The following is a 19,849-nucleotide window of genomic DNA, read 5'->3' as shown; positions in this document are numbered from 1 at the left end:
TGCATTCAAATGTGTCCTGGGTTCAGCATATGATAACTCTTAATACACAACCTAAGGTGTAGATACTACTACATGCAATGACTTTAGTGTCTGGAGGCAATGACAGTAGTAATATCCCAATTGAAATCATTCACTCAATTGTATAAATATTGTTGTTTAGTTTTAGCAAAACATTTCCTATGGAGGTAAATTTCAGGTATTTTCACTTTTTGACAGGTGTATGAAATGAACTTCCCTATTCATATTCCTTAGGCAGGAAAAATGATACAAGTAAAATTCTGTGCTTTATACTGGTACTTTTTTTCTTAGAGCAGTTTTAAAACTTTTTTTCTTTAGAATAGTCTTAAAAATACCATCTCATAAAATAACTGTCTGGAATTCCTTGAAGCTCATGGTTTGGCTTCTGAACTTCTTAAACAAATAGACTGTCAGAAATCAGTGCGGATTCATTTCCAGGATTAATGCTTCATTCGCAATAGATTCTTTGCAAGACCAATACCCTGAAATATCAGAAGATTAAAGAAGTATCAGATACCAAAAACACCAAACATTTTTTTAATTACTCAAATATAAGAAAGCTGGATAATTTTTACTCGCCTATGAAGAATGTTCTGCTAAAGCCAAAACAAATTCTTTACCAGTTCTTTTAGAAAGTCTGGAAGTATTTAAGTTTTTCTCCTCTGCTTATGAGACAATGCGTGTTAGTGAACCAGCGCTTCATGGGGTAATAGTCTTCATTTGTAACTACCTGTCATTCAGCTGGTCAATAAGCTAATTAAGTATGTTTGTTAATTGTTTCAGTAATACTGTTTATTACGTTTGAGGTTTCTTACTGTTTGTCGTGCCTATAGAAAAAAAGGAAAAAGCAACAATCCAAGGTCTGTGCCTGTTGAATAGTTTACAGAAAGTTAAACAGTGTATCCATTCAATTCTGCTATTGTGGTATGTGAAATGCAGCCTTTTGAGCTGAATCCTAGAGTCATTAGCTATTAACTCAGGCAAAGCACCTATCAATTTCAATCAGAATCATGTGACACTCCTTTATTTATGCCTGTATTGTGGTTTTAACTAACAGCTTATGACAGGGATTTGTAGATGGGTCACGCAGGGGTGGGAGTCCCAGGACATGTGGTCCCTCGGCCGGAATTCTTTGCAGCTGCCTTGAGACTAATTGCCAGACTGGGCTCTCTACTGCACTTTACAGGGAGCTGAATAAATTTCTTCTGCTGCCTTAGCAGAGGGATTTTGAGGATATGATCCTTCCTTTTCCTTGGCATTGAAGGACACATGAAAGCCTGGTGGCCGCGCACAACTCCAATACTATTAAGCTCTCCAAGACTGTGGAGATAGTGCAGGGCCTGGAGTCTGGACAGAGGACCAAAGACATGGTGTGGCTTGGGGTGGTCTTTGTGCACCATCACAGGGTCAGCCAGAACTTCAGTCAGTGGGAATACTCAGTATTTCCTTCAGTTATATAAAATATTGGCATAGAAGCCCAGGCACGCATGGGGAAAAATATGTGGAATCGAAACAATACTTTCAGTGTCTGTGAGTGCTTTACCCATGAAGAACTTTGTTTTATGGCAGTACCATGTGTGCTCATATTGCTGCTACTGCTGAGCCTCTTTCAGCACAGTTGAGCTCTTTTATACCAATCCTTCATGACTCCTTTGCATTCTGAACCAATAAGAATTATCTGTAAATCATTAGCTTCTGACAGAGGTATCATTCATGAAAATCTGTCCTCTTTTCCAGAAGCCCTTAGGAATACAGGCCAGATTAGTTTAAAATGTGTGTGGATGATGGATAGAAGAGTATAAACCTACACTTAGGGAATGTCATCATCTTCATGCATAGTGTGAGCTGTATGCTTGTCTTTAGCTTCCCTGCTTATTTCAGGTTCGTATTTATGTGTTGAAGTTGTGTTGAATGGTGAGACAAACTACAAATAGTTGCGGATTCCCCCAAGTGACTTTCCTAGTCACTTGTGACTCAGAGACTGGAAGAGATTGTCTGAAGAACTAATGAGTTGTTCTCAGTGTGGAAGTGTGTAAGACTCTTGAATTGGATAGAAATCACCTAGAATGTTTTGAGACCTGTAGAAATAGCTTTGGTTCATTGATGCTTAGGGTTTGTAAAAGGGAGGAGCATCTTAAGAAACTGTAGCTGACTGGGAAACAGTTTGTGCAGTACCATGAGTATTGAAAGTATGTGAAGTGCTATCAGATGTACTTCCAATACAGGTTTAGAAAAATCAGGTTTATTAGCCATAGACAAACTCTGTTTCTGCTTGGCTTAGGACTTTGCAGAGCAGTCATTTTTTCTGATGTATAGCTCCAAAATGATACAGAGCTAACACCACTGGGAGTCCCATGTGGCAGTTGCTTTTCCTCCCTGGCCAGTTTCTACAATGATCTGCACATTAAACAAGTTATCATTGATTCTTCAAGCTTTAATTCACCATAGAGGCAGTGGGAGCAGCAGCTTTAATCATTGCCAGTTTTTACTGACAGGACTACAAACCACAGTTGCCAGATGACTCAGACCTTGGCATACTTATTTTTGCTCATGGCTTTTATATGAAAATTTTAAAAAATTATGACCACAGAGATCATGATTTTCAGTAGAGTGCAGATGCTGTAGCACCACACCTAAACTAAAAGTGGGCTGTAGTCCATCTTCCTTCTCTTTTTTTTTTTTTTTTCCTTCTTCTTTGTTTTATATGCTTTTAATTTCCTGCTACTAAATGACACCTCTTCTGTTCTGGGGAAAAAGAAAAAAAAACAAAACCAACCAGTCCATGATGGTTGGCTCTCATGTTAGTGGAGTCTTACCTTGACACAAGCTCCTGGGATGTGTCCTTGATGCTTGTGATCTTGCAGAGAAACACTGGGTGTTAGGTAATGGGCCTTGCTGCCCAAATGCTCCATTTCTGAGATCGTAAGGGGAGGTGCAGCACCAGTCTTGATTCCTCCCACTTCCTTTCAGAGACAGATTTGTGTAACTGAGGTACAAGGTGGGGACAAGAGTCAAGTGCAAAGTGGCCTAGCTGACTCAAAACCAGCCACAGTATATGACTTTAGTAGGTGGCTTCTCTGTCTTTGCAGTAGCAGTCCCAATGCTAGAAAGGAATTGAGCAGCTGTGTAATTATAAAACTGAGTAGCTGTGATTATAAAATAGAATGGTTCTTCCTAGAGCATGTTCACATGAGATGTGAGTTGAGAAACCAGCATTGTGTAAAGATGCAACATGAATTCTCTGGTTTTAGGACAGCTACTTAGAAGAGAAATGATGAATACTCTTTAGTTGGAGGATTTTTGAGCTTCTGGTAATGCAGTAAAATCTGTACATCATCTAGCCAAAGGCAGTTGAGAGAGCTAGTTCCAGTTTTGAAAACATTGAAGTTGCTGCAGCAGAAGGAGTTGGGCAGAATTCCCTGTTTGTGCAGCTTGATGACCTTTGTTAAGTGGCAGGCCCAGAGCTGCTTCTTCAAAACAGAGCTTAACAGACTCTGACTGGTAAGAAGTGGTCAATCTTGTACTAATCCAGCCAGTGCCCAAGGCAGGGAAGTACAAGACAGCCTGACAGACATATGTTCAAATAGTGTACGCCTAGACCTGCATCTGAAAGGTGGGATTTGCTTAGATACTTTATGGTCTTAACACAGCCAAATACCATCCAGGTGATGACTGTTTCTCACCTCTTGGAATATGGGAAAATGTCAGAAGACCCTCTGCAGACAGTAGTGTGAAAGTGTGACTCCTGAAGTTCCACAATAACTGAGCAGTCTCTATTAACCTGTTTGGCCACTCTGTTCTTTATGCTGTTCATGTGTCACTCAAAGCAGAAGTGGTGCTAACTACTTCTATAGGGATGATGTGCAGAGGCACACCGTAACTTCAGTAAGTTGCCTTGGTACAAAAACCTCATTTGACAAGAGAGGCTTTTACTGGAACAGAATACTCCCAGCTGCTCACACATCCTTTGACAGATGTCTAAGCTTCACATGCAGCAAGTACTGAGCTGCTGCAAGCTGCACTTTACATTTTGATGTTTAAACAGTGAAGTGGTGCTGCTTTTAATTTGTTGCTGGGATATTTCAGGAGGCATCTGAGGAGCATCTATGGAAAAAGAGGCAGAGAAGATGGTTGGGCTGAGGCCTTGCCATCCTTCCCAGTGCAAGAAGGGAACGTTCTGATGAGTCAAAGCCCTGACGTTGTGGGGTAGCCTGCTATCCTGTTAGTAGTCACACTGTGAAGCTACACAGAGTAACTCTGTACTTCAGAAACATCACTAACTCATGGGTGTCAGTATGATTAAAACATTACGGGAAGGTTGGAGGAAGCTATCAGTGTGTGTGCATTCACACCCAGTGCAGTGTGACCAGATTACCAGCTGAAAGTGAAAGCAACCACAAGACTACAGCCTGTTCAGCAGCAGTGAGCATTTGGTCAGAGGTTTGTATACTGTCAGGAAGGAAAGTTAGATTAGGGAAGATCTGCTCACTCCATGTTGAGGATTCACACTTTGGTGCATTTGAATTGTTTGCTGCAATTTGCATCAGCGTTTGCTTTGGCAGTATTACTAAGTGCAGTTGTTGTCTACATTTCTTGAGCTTTGTGCACTTCTGTTGTATACTTAATAAACAAGTTTAGGTGTACTTTTTTCAATGTCTGCATCTCAGAAATACATTCAAGCCTTCTTTAGCATGCAAAATGAAAGAAAATTGCAAAAGTAAATGATATAACTAGTACTGTGTAAGTTTCCAAAAATTAGTATTCTTATTAATAAAAGCCATAGTAAGTGTATCCTTGACTGGGGTGAGAAAAGAGGAATATTGATGTCAGAATTTTTTGCAAGATTAATATGAATATTTGCATGGGGAAAGAGACACTTGTTTGGAATAACACAGACATCAGTATCTGGCTTTGATCATCTTATTTGTGTTACCTCCTTCAGTATCTGGGCAGCAGAACGTGTAATTACAATCTGGCAATTTTCAGTAAATGTTCCTAAATGTTAAACAGAAGCTGGCAGGAAGTCGAGGCTTTTTAATAGGAAATAACGTTCTAGAAATCAGCCGTACTTTTTGTCTTTGAGAGTAATTAGATATTTGAGACAATTTATACAGCTTTTGAAAAAGTGGATGAGCATGGTTTTATGAGGAAAAATGCAAGGAATAGGTGCCAATGGCAAGTTATTACATTGGAAATACCCTCACTTATTCCTATATAATGGTGTTCTCTTTTTGATTCTCCTTTTGAAATTGACAGAGGGCAAGATGATAATGTCACCTAATTTACTTTTACCTGTGTAAAAGAATACTGTACTGGAAGTGAGCATCATACAGTATTGCTAACCAGAATATTCTTTACCTGACTGTTCCAGTGTGGCAAAGCACTTCCTGGCCTTTCCAAACAAGAAGACTGCTGTGGAACCGTGGGTACTTCCTGGGGTTTTAACAAATGCCAGAAATGTCCTAAGAAGCCGTGTAAGTGCTATTTTATTGTTATTCTCTGGATCAGTTTATGACTTTTTGTTCCCTCAACAAGTATTTTTTCCTTTTTTAGTGGGGTAGGGGAAGGAACATAGTAAAAAGAATATGCTACGGTTTGATCAGAGACAAGCTGTAGAAACTGGAATTCTCCTGCATGCCAGCAGAGTTACAATATGCAGGCATTCAGTGCAGCCAGCAAAGTTAACGTCATTGGGATTTTTTTCCCTTCCTCCTCGTTTAAGTCAGTGATGCACTGTTGCGGTTTCTCAGTGCATAAAGGATAATGACATTGAGTCATCCTGCCTCTTCCAGCCGGATTTATTTTTTTTAAAGTTTGCACAGAAATGTTAAATTATAGAGGCGCCAGTTACTGCTTGGAGAGAATGCAGTGACCTCTTGGGACTGCAGATGAACTTTCAAGTTTGGAGCCAAAGTTTTCCAGGCTCTAAATTGTCAGATGCATTTTTTCACTGTTTTTGAAATATCTTCCTAAACAATTAGGCAATGACAAAGACTTTCGAACAATTTTGTTATGATTTGACATTGTACTATAATGAGAAAGAAATTTCAAATTATTTGCATGACAGGTGAAGCTAGTCTCTTGAACTTGGTGAATCACATTATTTCTTCACAGGAATAGTGATACTTCTCTGTCACATTGTATTTTCATCCCTAGATGAAAGATGAGAAGAGGTAATGTAATCTCAGTTTTGCAGATGTAGTGGACTTGCAGTTAGTGGGCAAAAAGTAGTGCAGGGAGTTACAGTCCTCTTACCTAGGTCTTCTAGACACCTGTTACTCATACAGATAGCAATGCTGGAAATGTGTTCAGTGTTTGACTTCGGGTTTGTTTTTTAAAGCATGTTTTTGTCCATAAGTCTTAATGTGGATGTAAATACAATTCTAGAGGAAGACCTGCTGTTACTGCTACTTCTCCTACTGTTTCTTCTACACGAGACTGATATAAATTTATGCTGACTCAGTCTGGTCTGCTAGTTTATGAAGCATTTAAATTTTCTGTTTTGGAGTATGGTTATCTTCTGAAAGAAAGCCTCCTTGGGGTCTTTGAGGGCCATAGTTAATAAAAGACTCGGGTATCTAAAGTTTTATTCCTGTAACATAAATACAGTTTCTGACAGACAGCATTCTGTGTTGGTGTATGAATTGTGAAATGTGTACCAATTTTATAGCTTTCTCCAGAAAGTGTTGCAATTTTAGTACAAAAGAAAGCCTTGTTCATCAGAAGCATGTGGGCATGCTGAATGTTGCTTAGTGGATGTAGGTGTGCCATGAGAAAAAGGATGAGAGCCTGAGATGTGTTTCAGCCGAAAACTGGTTAGAACTACAAATTTCTGGTGCCTGGTTCAAAAGGAAGCCCATTTGCTAGTTATTCATAGCTCAGGTAAAATGCTAGCTGTCTCAGCCTGGAATCCGCAATGGACATGTTGTTCAGGCAGCTGCTTAATGCCAACATGCTTGGCATGGTGTTAAGAGCAAGCAAACGGGGAAACACTGGCACAAACCATATCTGAAATTCTGGTCCACAGATGCTTTCTAGGCAGGTCCAGAGAAGTGCCTGAACTCACCCTAAAGCCTCTCTTGAAAGGAATTCCACCATGCTTTTCTCCAAGCACTGAGAATAATTCTTTTTTTAAATGCTAATGGCATAAGCACTGTCCTTTGATGATAAAAGCTTGATGACTAACAGCACACTTACTCAAGATGGGACAATTCAGAGCCTTCCTTTATCTGCCAGAAGAATTTCTAATCTGCATTTTATACTTATGAGGAGATGCCTTAACCCATAAAATGGAGAAACAGTTCTTGGAACAGGACTGGACAGTCTCTTTCCCAATGTCCTTAATTACTTACGGTATGCGTCATGCTAGCTCCTGCTTTCTGGCTCCATCTGGAATTGTTTTTTTGAATGTAGCTGTACAGATTCAAGAGGAGACAGAATGTTGCCACTTGGAATAATCCTGTCTTTGTGATTAAAGCATTCCTGGAAAGTAAGGGTTTGTTTCTCCTAGACGTAATAGGATACATCTCTCATCTTTCTAGGTGGGAGCTCTCACTGTAGTGTTTTAAGAAGGGAGGAGGAGATGGTGTGCTGTTTTCTCCAGGTTAAAATACAGTCTCATCTACCACACATTATATCAAGAGTATGATTTGGTAGGTGTATGTTTCAAGAATACTCACTGAATCTCTCAGGAAGCTCTGATAGATGTATATGTATTTTGTTAGTCTAGATTTGATTTAGGAATGAGTTGAGCATGATGCTGTTCAATCATGCCAGGACTTATGGCAGTTCCGCATGGATGCAAATGGTGAATTCTAAGAACTTGAGGTGATAAATTCAGAGTGTTGCAGGAGTTCAAGTGGTCTTGCAGCATCTTACAGTTTTATGGATGTTCAGTTTGAATTTAGGCACACAACTGAAACTTTCAAGTCTATTTAGAATCTGGCTGTAAGTGTCCTTTGGGCATTGGTGTCAAATTTAGCCTCATGTGAGTATCACAGTGTTATGCTTCTGTAGAGCAAGCAATCTCCAAAGATAAATGTAAATATATTGTAAGATTTAATCAAGTGTGGAGTGGTGCTTACAAATTTCTATTTCATCAAGGTTTTGAGTTTTCTTTTTGCATGTTGTCTTTACAGTAATGAGAAAGTTTCAGTAGTAAAAAGAGTATGCATATATATATATTTTATACATTTATATGTGTGTTATGGGATGGAAAAATGGAATCAAGTAAATTATTAGGAACTTATCAGTTAAGTGATGTTCATGGTAGTGTCTCAGGAGGCAGTGTCTCACAATAGTCCTGTGTACTTTTGACCTGTTCTGATACTTCACTAAATTGGTATTACCATTTTTATTGTAGTCTTTTTGGAAGCAAACAAGCTTCCTTTTGCTTTTATGGTTTTATGCTTCATAATCCTTGTTTAAAACTGACCTGTATATAATAATCTGTAATCAGGTTGCATTTGATATGATCCTCTGCAAAATCCACAGCAGAATATTTACGCATACACTTCAGTCTCATTAGCTGGCACTTTTCTTCTCTCTTCAGTCAGCTACTTAACAATGTATGTAAGTTTGTGTGTGTCTTGTTCCCATGGACTTAAATAGCGTTTTGTCACTTTGTAAAGATGTATTTGCATATTCTGGGTAATAGCCACTGCAGAGTCAGGGCTTCTGTGTTCTTGCAAAGTCAAGTGTCTTGGCCTGAGACTGTAAGTCTTGGCCATGTCTGTAACTTTATGGGTTGTTCAGTATTACTGAAAACAAAAAAAAAAAAGACATTTTGGAACAGATCTTCATTTTTGAGGGCTTCTACAGAAGATGACTTTTAAGACAAAGTGCATTTCTGTGTTACATTGGGAATGTAGTGAGAGTCTTTTTTCAGGAGCCTTGCTAACAGTTAATAATTACAAACAGGTTGTCTAAGTGAGTAAAAGGTAAGTAATGTAGGACTCTATCCAGCTCCCACATGGATGCACTAGCCATCACTGAACAAGCTCCTTCGTCTGCTTTGACCTGCTTATGTTGCTGCTCTTTGTAGAAGGAAGAAAACAGCTGCTAGTAAGCTGCTCTTTCCTGTTCAGTGTGGGAGTAGGAGGATGAGAAGGGAGGGAGAGGCTAAAAGGAGAGGTTAAAATCTCTGACCTCACTTCACCACTGCACTTTCTAGAGCAGCTGAGTCACCCTGGAAGGGAAAATGCATTGCAGCACTGGAAAGGGCCTGGCATAGCTTATGTGCTGGTCTCCGTTTACAACTGGAAGAGCTCTGCGCTCTCTCTTTCTTCCTCTACCAGCCTGTATTGCAGGGTACCATTCCTGTCCACAGAAAAAGTTAGAGACTCTCCTGGCTTTAGTGTGAATTGAGTCAGATCTGTAATGGCAAACACAGGTAAGTTAGGACATAAGCAGTACAATTAGGAATCTGACTCTGCAAACATGAGCATTAGGAGTTTTATTGACATTTTTGAGGACCAGGAATAGGCTAATGCATTGCACTTTTGAAAATCTCATCTTAATTTTCAACTTATTTTAATATTAACACTGTGAAAAGATTGGAGCTACCTTAAAAATAAATGTGTAGCTGCCACTTTATGGTGAGAGGTGAAATTTTCAAATTTTAATTTGTATTAAAAGGGTTGTAGTCAATGTAAAGATGGAGAAGTGTGTGCTTAGAGCACTGTTGCTGTATTTTGACCACTCCTTTTTTTGCGTTTAACCATTTTATCACTTTAAGCAATCTCTAAGGAGAATCTTAATGTTCTACTTAAGCAATTATTGTAAATAATTCACATCAATATGAATTAAAACTATCTCACTCCAAACCCTGCTACTCAAGATCATCACTTAAATTTTTCCAAAGAATAGAAAAAGCTTTCTAACTTATGAAAATATTTTTTTTTTTTCCTTTCCACCTTTATATTCAACTAGTTATGAGTTTTAAAATAAGCAATTTGGGTATTATATGTGAAGTGGAGCCAATTGAAAACATTATCTCAGTTAGTCTGTCTTATTTGACAGTTTATATAGGGTAAAGATGGAAAGTAATGTGCTTGATTTATTTATTTATTCATTTATTTTGGCCTGCTGAATATCTAAAAGGCTTAGAACACTTTCAAAAGAAAACAAAAGATCTGACCAAGTATAAAGTATCTCTGTTGTAGCATTCAAATTACAAAAAACTCTCTTGACTCTTATTAAAGGCACTTGTATGATCATACTGCCAAACTTAGTTTAGTCCTATATGTTTAATAAAGTACTTGGTTTGCCAGGAGATTAGTTTTCAGTGCATAACCATACAAAGAAGTTGTTGCTCTCACTTACGATAACTGTTAAAGAATCACTAAACAGTTTTCTGTAGTCTCAAAAGCAACCTTAAGTGAAAGAAAGAAAAAATAAAAATAAAAAATTAGTTAACTGAACACTTTCTGTTTTGGCAAGATGGAATTCAGTCTGTGTTTTGCATGTTGTAATGCCCTTGACAGTTTACATGGATCAGCCAGTAAGTGACTGTCTTATAAAAGTCAGCAACTTTGTTACATAAATCACAAATGTGCCTCTTTATTTTTTGCCTTGTTTTAAAAGTTTATTTAAATCTATTTCCTCTGTATTTCAAATATTTTTTAGTTCATTGTGGCAGGAGAAATAGTGCCCAACAATTTTTTCTTAACATTCAAGATAATTCTGCTTTCTAAAGCTGCTTTCAGGTTTAAAACCATTGAGTTTCCATTGCAGATTTTCGACTGTATCTTTTCCCAAAATTATACTTGTAGCTGGCTTGGGAAAGTAATTATTTGAATATTTGAGAACAACTAGGATGAAGGATAATGTCCTGATTTCAAAGATTTCTTTTTCTGGGAAAAACACAAGTTTCACCAGATAAATGAAGATGTAGGTGGTATACATGTGGGAAGAGATGGAAATAAGGTTACCTGTGCGGACTTTAATTTTAATTTCTTGGCCTCTTACGCTTAATCATGCATCATAAAAACTTACAATATTTTTATGTTTTTAGTTTGTTGGGGTTTTTTTTTAGCCACATAATAATTTGGCTGTCAGGTACTTGACTGATGTAAATTTTTTTTCAGCTTACCATGGATACAGTCCTATGATGGAATGCCCACAAGGCTACAAAAGGATCAATGCTACATTTTGTCAAGGTAAAATTGATGGTGTTTATTTTGAGTTTCTGTTTTCTGTGACACATGCTTTGATATTTATGACTTAGATGAATTAATCCACTCACTTGATTTGCATTTTGGGAAAAAAAAATATTGTGGCTACTTTTAATTCTTTCCAAATATTGGCAACTCTATAGAGTGGGTTTTTTTTGCTCCAGGGCAAAAAGCTTTTAAAACCTTTACATAGACTCTCATTTTCTTTATTGTATAAAGATGACTTCAGATAAATTAATTTACTTTGTTTTTCAATAGCAATACATTGTTCTGTCAGGTCTTTTGCTAAACAGTGAACCTGTTCTTAAGTCAGATGAAACTAGCAATAGAAGGCGATTTTATAATCATGAAAGTACAGAGTAATCAGAAAATTATTCTTTTGAACATAAGAGGTTAGACACAACAGTACTGAGAGAAGCCAAATGATGTCACTGGCAAGTGACAATGAAAAACCATGCATACCTGGCTGCCACGTGAAGCGGTGACCCGCATACTTCAAGAAGGTGCATAGTGCAGGTGAGAGTGTATGGGGTGTCCTGGTTTTGGCTGGGATAGAGTTAATTATCTTTCTTGGTAGCTGGTACTCTGTGTTTTGGCTCTAGTCCGAGAATAATGTTGGTAACACATTGATGTTTTAGTTATTGCTAAGGAGTGCTTACTCCTAAGTTGAGCACTTTTTAGTTTCCCATGCTCTGCCACTGCAGAGTAAGGATGTGCACGGGAAGCCAGGAGGGAGCACAGCCAGAGCACCTGACGTGAACTGGCCAAAGAGATATTCCGTACCATAGAATGTCATGCTCAACATATGAACTGGGGGGGAGTTGGCTGGGATCCACTGATCACTGCCTGGGGAGAGGCTGCACAGCGGTCAGTGGTTTGTGAGCAATTATATAGTGCATCACTTGTGTTCCTTAGGGTTTATTCCTGTCTCTTTTTTATGTATAATAATAATATTATTATTTTACTTCAATTACTAAACTGTTCATATCTCAACCCATGAGTTTTACCTTTTTCCAATTCCCTTCCCCATCCCATGAGGGTATGGGGGGGCAGGGAGTGAGCGGCTGTGTGTACTTAGTTGCTGGCTGAGGTTAAATCACGACATGAGTTAGACACTGCAGAAGTTGTATTATTCAAAGATTATGCCACATATATCCTGGCTGTAAGCATAGAAGTTATCAAAACATACAGGGTTATGGGATCTGCATGATCATGCTGCTACACTGAAAGGCTTGGAGCATTTAGATTCTCCTGGCCAACAGCGTCTTTATCTGATGAAGCTGAACAGGTATCTATAGACTTGTGCTCATTCTTTCTGTATATCTTGGGGCATTGAACAGATGTGCCAGATGAGGATGTTGGAAAAAGTTTAATTGCTTGTTCAACTTGTTTGGCACAGCTCAGGTAAACAAGAGAAAGGAGTTCTGAGAAGATGTGAGCAATCCTGCGGTGGTGTTCTGGAGGGAGATTTAGGAAAGAAGGGAAGAATGAGTTCAAGTGAGGCTGACACTGACCTGTGGTTTGTTAGCCATTGTTGACACTGCAAGGGTAAAAGATTCCAGCAAATAGTGATGATGGAGAGAAGTAATTGGTTTTAAAGGCTGTATGTAGGCACTTTGGAGACAGAGTTAATTTTATGTAACTGAAACCTTTCAGTTAGCACATTGATGCAGTGTGTAGCAGTCAGCCATGTAAAGAAATTACTTTCCCAACGAAAAAAATACAGTTTGTAGGGCACTAAATGCAAACATCCCACTGCTTCCACTGCTGAGGGAGATGTGAGCTACTGTATGAAGGAGCAGCCATTTGAGCCAATCTACTGCTCAGTTCTTTACCTAGTTAGTGGTTTACCTGCTTGCAGGGGAGGAGCATTTGGAGGGTTGCGAGAGAAAACTGGGTTGGGTTAAAACAGTAAAAAAATGAAATGGAGCTTGTTCCCTGATCTGCAGTGAAAGACTGTAGAGTCCCCTTAAGAATCTGTACATTGCTATACTACAAGAAATATGAGGCTTTAAATAGTTTTATTTATTACTGCTATCATTATCCCAGAAGAGAGAGCACTGTAGATTAAATATAACTTGTAATTAATACATGCAAATTTATAACCTAGATTTTAATCACACAATGGAGTAGGATTATCCAACCAGGAAGTAGACTGTTGATGAATTGAGGGTGGGGACAATATCTTAACTTTTTGGAGAAGACAGAGGTGGTGGCTGCTGCAGGCTCCTCTTACTGTCTTACTGAGGCTTGGGTGGCTTCTCTGCAATTTAGTCACCAACACGCTCCAAAAAAGAGGTACAAATAAGGAAGGAACTGGGAGAAGAAATACCGTGGAACAAAGACAGGATGAAATTTAGTCCTACTGAAGTAAGTAACAAGATTATAATTTTCTTTGAGGGTCAGGTTTTTGACCTCTATTTGAACAGTCATCAGGAAATCAAGCTCTATTTGTGAAAGCTGCTGGCAGGGTACAGTCCTGAAGTGGTCATTAGCATGTGCTTCTCAGTGGGTCAGGAAAAGTGTGTTGCTTGTGTTTATCTGAAGCAGCCATGCTTTTCTAAAATAGGGGAGGACAGGGCTAAGAAAAAAAACAGCTGTCCATATCTCAAACATGGAGCAAAGCAACAGCAATAGCTGTGGAGAGAAGACTGTTTAAGCTGCTGGCTGGAGAGGATTGATATTCTTGTAATAATCCTTACAATTGGATTGGAAAAGAGTGGCACAGCATGTCCATATGCAAGTATACATTTTAATTAGATTACTTCTTGCTGAAAGGGTGTGCATGCTGTGTCCATGCTCAGGAGGGGCCAGCATTGCCAGATGAAATAGTAATTGGGGATACATTTCTGAATCCCTGCCTGCAGCTAAAAGAGATTGCTATTTTCACCTAGAAAACTCCTCAACTTTCATTGCATTTGAAAACTCAGGCCTAACAGCCTAATTAACCTTTTATTCTACATTGTTTCTGCAGTCAAAAGCCCTTAGTTTACAAAGCCTATGTAATATTAGTGTGATTACTAACCAGACCCTCGTTTTTTTTCTTTTCAAGTGAGTGAACTAATGTAATGAAACATCCTTCTCTCTAATGTGTGTGTAGGACAACAAAGAACCATCTGTGGGTATGCTAATTTGAACAGTTTAATGTAATTGCTATCAAGAAAGCTCCTGCTGCTCCCCCCTCCTCCTCAGTAATTATCTTTTCAGTGGGGTGATTTATTACATGTACACACATGAATCCCCTAAGGCTGTCATTAAAACCAAAACACAGCTTATCAGAGCTGCAACTTCTTTGTCAGAATCCGCATGCAATGCTATTTTTTGGTTCCCAGTTTAGAATTATACTTACTGTTTCCTTCTGCTAGTGGTTTTCTTGGAAAACTGAAATAGAATGAAGAAAACAGCTGGTGAAAAGGTTGGATTTGTTTTTCAGGAAACTAACATACTGCCAACAGAGCACTTTAAAATCTTATCTTGAAGAACTGGAAAAATACCTGAACACTTGTTTTTCAGTGAAATAAAAAGTTGTGCATGGAAGTTCTTGAAAAGTACCCATATGCTTAAAATTAAATGTATATGAGCATGCAGAAACTAGTATTTGTATGTTGATGGATCAAATTCTGTAACCACGTGATCTAGGGACTTTGAGCTTTTTTCCCTTAGCTTCACTGTGATTTAAAATAAGTTTTGAAGGTATATTTTGCCATCCTGTATTTGTCCCTAAAATACAGTAATAATTTTTTCTCTGCATGTTGTATATATATTTTATTACTTTTAAGTAATAAAAGATTTTTGCTTCATAAGAAATGCTGTTTAATGTTACTTAGCTACTAAGTTAATGACCTTCTTTCAAAGTTCTTTTATGATGATCATACTGAGAAATAAATGTATCTCCAGAAACTGGGCTGGGTTGCTGTTTGGACATTGATTATGTGTTTGAAAATTGTGGCTCTGCAAACTTCTGTTCCAGTAAATTCCACATAGAAGCACAAAATGAGTTGGATTGATTCCTCCTGCTGCTACTCTGTTAGCTCACGGAAATCAGTGGGTCATTTCTTAGAATGAGCAGCATTTTTTTTCTTTAATTTAAAAAAAATATATATTGCAATTATTGCGTTAGCAACTAAACCATGTTGTTTGTTTCTTTTATCCTTTGTTGTTCTCACTGATCAGGTTATTATTGAAACAATAAACTGTAATGGAGGCAGTAAAATCTGGAGGTCATATTTTTCTTAGAACTAAAGACATTAATAGTGGTTAACAATATAGCTATAGCAGAAACAGTTGGAGCAGTATTTTCAGTGGTGTTAGTAAGTACACTTGTAATTGATTTTCGTAGAATAAAATATTATATTGAGCCAATTTGGAAGACATTCAGTTAGGGAGCACTCCCAGTGAAGCCTAGTTTGTGCCTTACCAAAGTGAGTGAAATTTTCACAAATGACACAAATGATACGTTACAGTCTTCATTTGCAACATGAGATATTGTGCATATTAAAGCACTTAATGCATGAAAACATCTGTCAAGGCAGATTTTACTAAATAACATTTAATGACTGACTACTGGGTCATTTCTAATTAAGTTGTTGCCCAGTACTTTTGCAAATTCTAATTAGTACACAATTGATCTGTAAGGCTGCCTTTGCTTAAATATAACAACGTGTGGGTCTCTTGAAAGGCAAATTGCTTGCTTTGCATCAAAAAGAGATAAACAGTTTCCTTTCAGTTTCAAAATATAGTCATTTAAACAAAGTCAGTCAGTTTTTGAAAAGCATAGAAATTTAATTTCAGAGCTATGTACAGACGTCCCCCTTCAGAAACTTACTTTTCCATGGAGCGTAGGCCTGGAATCAGCTGTGGGCTGCTGATGTTGAGGTTGCTGTTGTCCTCTGGCACCAGACACTTGGGACAGAGGGGATGAGAAGGGCTGCAGTACTTTCTAGCCGAAAGTTTATTCTGAATATTTCAGTGCAGCTATGAGGGCTGTGGTGGTCTGACTAGGCATTCTGCTTCTGCAGGTTCCCTTTCTTGGTCCAGTTTTCATAAGAACCTTCTGGGTATCATGACTGTCCTAGCTGGATGCTGTTGCATATTTAGTTTATAGGCATTGTCATATGTTGTTTTAAAAATTGTGAAATTATAAATTGTTTTCGTCTGTTTATGCACATAATGTGACTTTGAAAGTCTGAATTTTTCATTGTCTTTTGAGACAGATTTATTCATGTAATCAAAAAATCACCTACCAGATGCGTAAAGCAGAAAATGCATTGTATGCAAAGGAAATATATTGTTTCAAAAGAGGGATTATTATTTAAATAATTAATACTAAATCACCCCTTAGTTTTCTTCAGCCATCTTTATGAAAATTTTAAATGTCTTTTAGTTACTTCAACATAATACAGTAAAAAAACCAAACCCTGATCCAGTTTGAATAGTTGACACTCTCATTTCAAAGTTATTAGTGCTCCTGAAGGCAAATTTGACTGTATTCTTTATGTGAATGGTAGCAGTTCTTTCAAAAAACAAATTGAAGACTGTTTTTGTTTACATTTGCGTTGTTCAAATTCCTTGTAGTGACTGATGACTTTTTTGAACTCATAGACTGTTTTTTCTTGAGCAAAAATATTTTCTTTAAAATGAATAGCTAGATTCAAAGACCATACAGTCTTTAAACACATAGACTGTGGCTTTGACCAAAACACGTTTATAGAATTGTGGTTTTAAGTTAAATGTTTAAGTGTGGTTAAATGCTCCAAGCTGTGATGATTTGATGTGCATAAATTCCATGTGTAACGCATGGAGATGAAAAAATTAATGTTATAGGAATGTTTCAAATTCCAGTGTGTCTGTGACCAAATATGGACCTTATTCGCTATCTGAAAAGAGTAGAGAGTGGACTTGCTCCGTGTCTCCAAATGAGCTACAAGGCTGAAGGCAGATAAGACAGCTTTACACCACCTTAGTGTTTCCTGCGATTCTGCATTAGGCCAGCTGGGACTGGGTGGTCTGAAGAGCTGCTATAACAGTTAACAGAGCCAAAACACAGTGAACTTCTCTTCCTAAATACTCTTCCAGCTGGAGGCTGCCAACGGGAAACACTACAGAGCTGATATTCCAAACATCAGCTTTTGTAAGCTGGTCTATAGCAGAACAGCTCTCTGCTGATCACCTAGTTCTTCTGCGCTACTTCACTTGTCTATAGGGGGCATCAAGCTCTGCACGTTGTGATGGCATGTAAATGTGTGTAAGAGCAGTAGGCTGTGAAGCATTTTCATATTTGCTTGCTTGAGGAATCTAGTAAAGTATTTCAGAAAATGGGCAAATTAAAGGACATTACAGTAGCTTTATGATGCACTCAGTAAATCACTTGGCATGTTTTCCTGTAACCAAGCAAAGCATATTCTTTCAGCAGTGACAGGTACAGATCTCATTATAAGTAGGAGCAGGAATTTTTTCTAGGATTGGATGTTTACACTTGGCATGGTTTGTTATCCTTGGAGAAGGGATACTCAGGCTAAATTATGGTGTCATTAATCCTGGAATAAAGCTGAAATGATTCACTTCCTGAATGTGATTGAATTAGGCCATTTCTCAAGGAAAGTCAGGAGAACATTGCATGTGGATTTCCAGTAAAGAACCAAGGTAGTGTTGAACTGCAGCTGACGCGGCCCCGAAGACTGCTTTAATTTACTTTAAAAGTCACTGTGGAATTGGAAAATGCAGGCAGAACACTGGAAGATAATACCTTCTGCAGCGTGCTTTCCCCTCCAGCTCAGAGTTCTTCCAGCATCTGGTCATACAGTGGAGAGAAGAGATTATACTACAGTGTATCTCTCTGTGCACAGATACAGATACCTTAGCTGGAGGGAAACCTTCCATTGGGTGTATAACTGCTTTGTCACTTAAATTTAAGTACCTTAGAACAGAATTTGGTCCCATATCTAACTTTTCTCCTTTTAAAATTTTGATTCATGTATTTCTAAGTCATCGCAGTTCCCTAGTGTGCAATGCCTGTAAGAGCTAAACAAGTAAATCAATATTTGAGTAAAAGAGCCCAACCATCATAATAGAGACATTAGAAAGCCACTGGGGTTTTGGATCTTTAAGCGAGGAAGAACTCCTCATGGAAAAGTAACAAGTAAATGTTAAGGGTTTTTTTTCAAAGTTTTCTGGGTTTTGATTTCTTCTGGACTATTCAGTCCTTCCCTAAATCAGTTATTAGAAGAAAATAGCTTTTTGTTTTAACTGTTGCCCATATTTAGACTTAATGAAATTTAATTTAGTATTGTGGTATTTAGCCCATGTAATTGCAAGTATCTATGTGTGTGTGGTCATGAGGAAAATCTGAGGTCAGTTCTTCATCTGATTCTGTTAAATATTTGTGGAACAAAATTCTGGTAAAGTGCTTTCAAACCACACTTGTGTTTTGGGGTATTTCAAATGTGAAACCTTGAAGATTGCCTTGCCCTGGACACAAATCTACATAAAATTTCTTTGTGAACTTTCATAGAAAGTAAGGAGGAGAAGCCACTAGTAAAGTAAACTTTAATTTTGATATCTGAGTTATCCATTCATTTCCATCTTCTGTCTTCTAATTAAAGTATATAAAGTTCTTTGAAGATGAAGTTGGTTTTGAACTTATTGAAACTATATATAATTATCATGGTTTATAACAAGTTCAGTGTTAGCATGTGCTTTCTTGTTTAAATGCATACCATCTTACAGTGTTTTTATCTTCCTCTTACGCTTCTGTTCGGATTTGAAGGAGGTTTTTTTAAGCCATGAAGATTACTTCATTCATAGTCACACTCTTCACATGAGCAGACAAGTACTCAGCTAGGAAATCGTTGGTTTAATTTATTTTCTTTCCTCAGGAAATTCAGTGGCTGTGAGTCATTAACACATTGCATTTTCTGAGAGCAGGTTGACCTGACACCCAGTAGACCTATAAAAATCTGTGGGAAGGTATCAAACTAACTGTTGTTGTTAAGAGGACCTGGTTTAAGTTCTCCTTAGTGGGGAAGATCGTGAGATAGATTAGCAGCAATTTGGTTACGTGACTGGGTTGTTCAAAGCAGGGACTGCTGCATGGCTCTGGAGGAAGATGTGGTGGCTGACCTCACCATAAATCATGCTGTGTGCTTAGAAGGGAATATAGGAGGAGTAAAGCTTTCATTTCTTGTCAAACGTTCGTAAAGAAGAACTACCAAATCGAGGAGCACATTGTGTCAGGGACCAGTTCTGTGTATTGGGCATGCGTACTGCGAAAGGCAACAGCAAAGTATCAGGCTGTCAGCACAGAATGACAATGCTGCTTTCATGCCAGTGGGGTTACACCAGTTTATTACTGTTGAGAAAGGTCAAAACATTCACATTATCAAGCACCTATTAAAAAAATCTATTAAATCAATGGTTTTTCTGCAAGTTCTTTATAAATTATAAATAACAGTCCCTACTGTGAGAGTTTGCTGTGGAACCATGCAAGATACTGTGCGGAAAAGTTCCTTGCTTAACTTGGGTTTTTTGTATTTTTTTCCCCTTGTATCCCATACACAGAGGCATTTTACCAATAAAACTTTATTACTCAGTTTTCCTTGAAAACTGAAAAATAATATTTAGCTGGTTTTCTTTAGAAAGCTTTATTTACATTTGTATGG

General features: G+C 38.0%; 1 protein-coding gene across 1 annotated transcript in view; it reads left to right on the top strand.

Annotated features, from left to right (window-relative positions):
- LTBP1 (latent transforming growth factor beta binding protein 1) overlaps positions 1–19,849 on the top strand; it is a gene marked incomplete at both ends in the record, with an annotated part of 198,370 nt that overhangs the window by 101,016 nt on the left and 77,505 nt on the right. Inside the window, 2 exons of the mRNA XM_080615803.1 lie at positions 5,390–5,492; positions 11,106–11,177. Of these exons, the coding sequence (XP_080471929.1) occupies positions 5,390–5,492; positions 11,106–11,177 (175 nt within the window). The remainder of the gene's footprint in view (positions 1–5,389; positions 5,493–11,105; positions 11,178–19,849) is intronic.

This window comes from Psittacula echo, assembly GCF_963264785.1.
Source record: "Psittacula echo genome assembly, chromosome: 4".
Classification (NCBI taxonomy): Eukaryota; Metazoa; Chordata; class Aves; order Psittaciformes; family Psittacidae; genus Psittacula; species Psittacula echo.
Note: the sequence above shows the minus strand (reverse complement) of the source record. Positions and strands in the feature narration are given on the sequence as shown.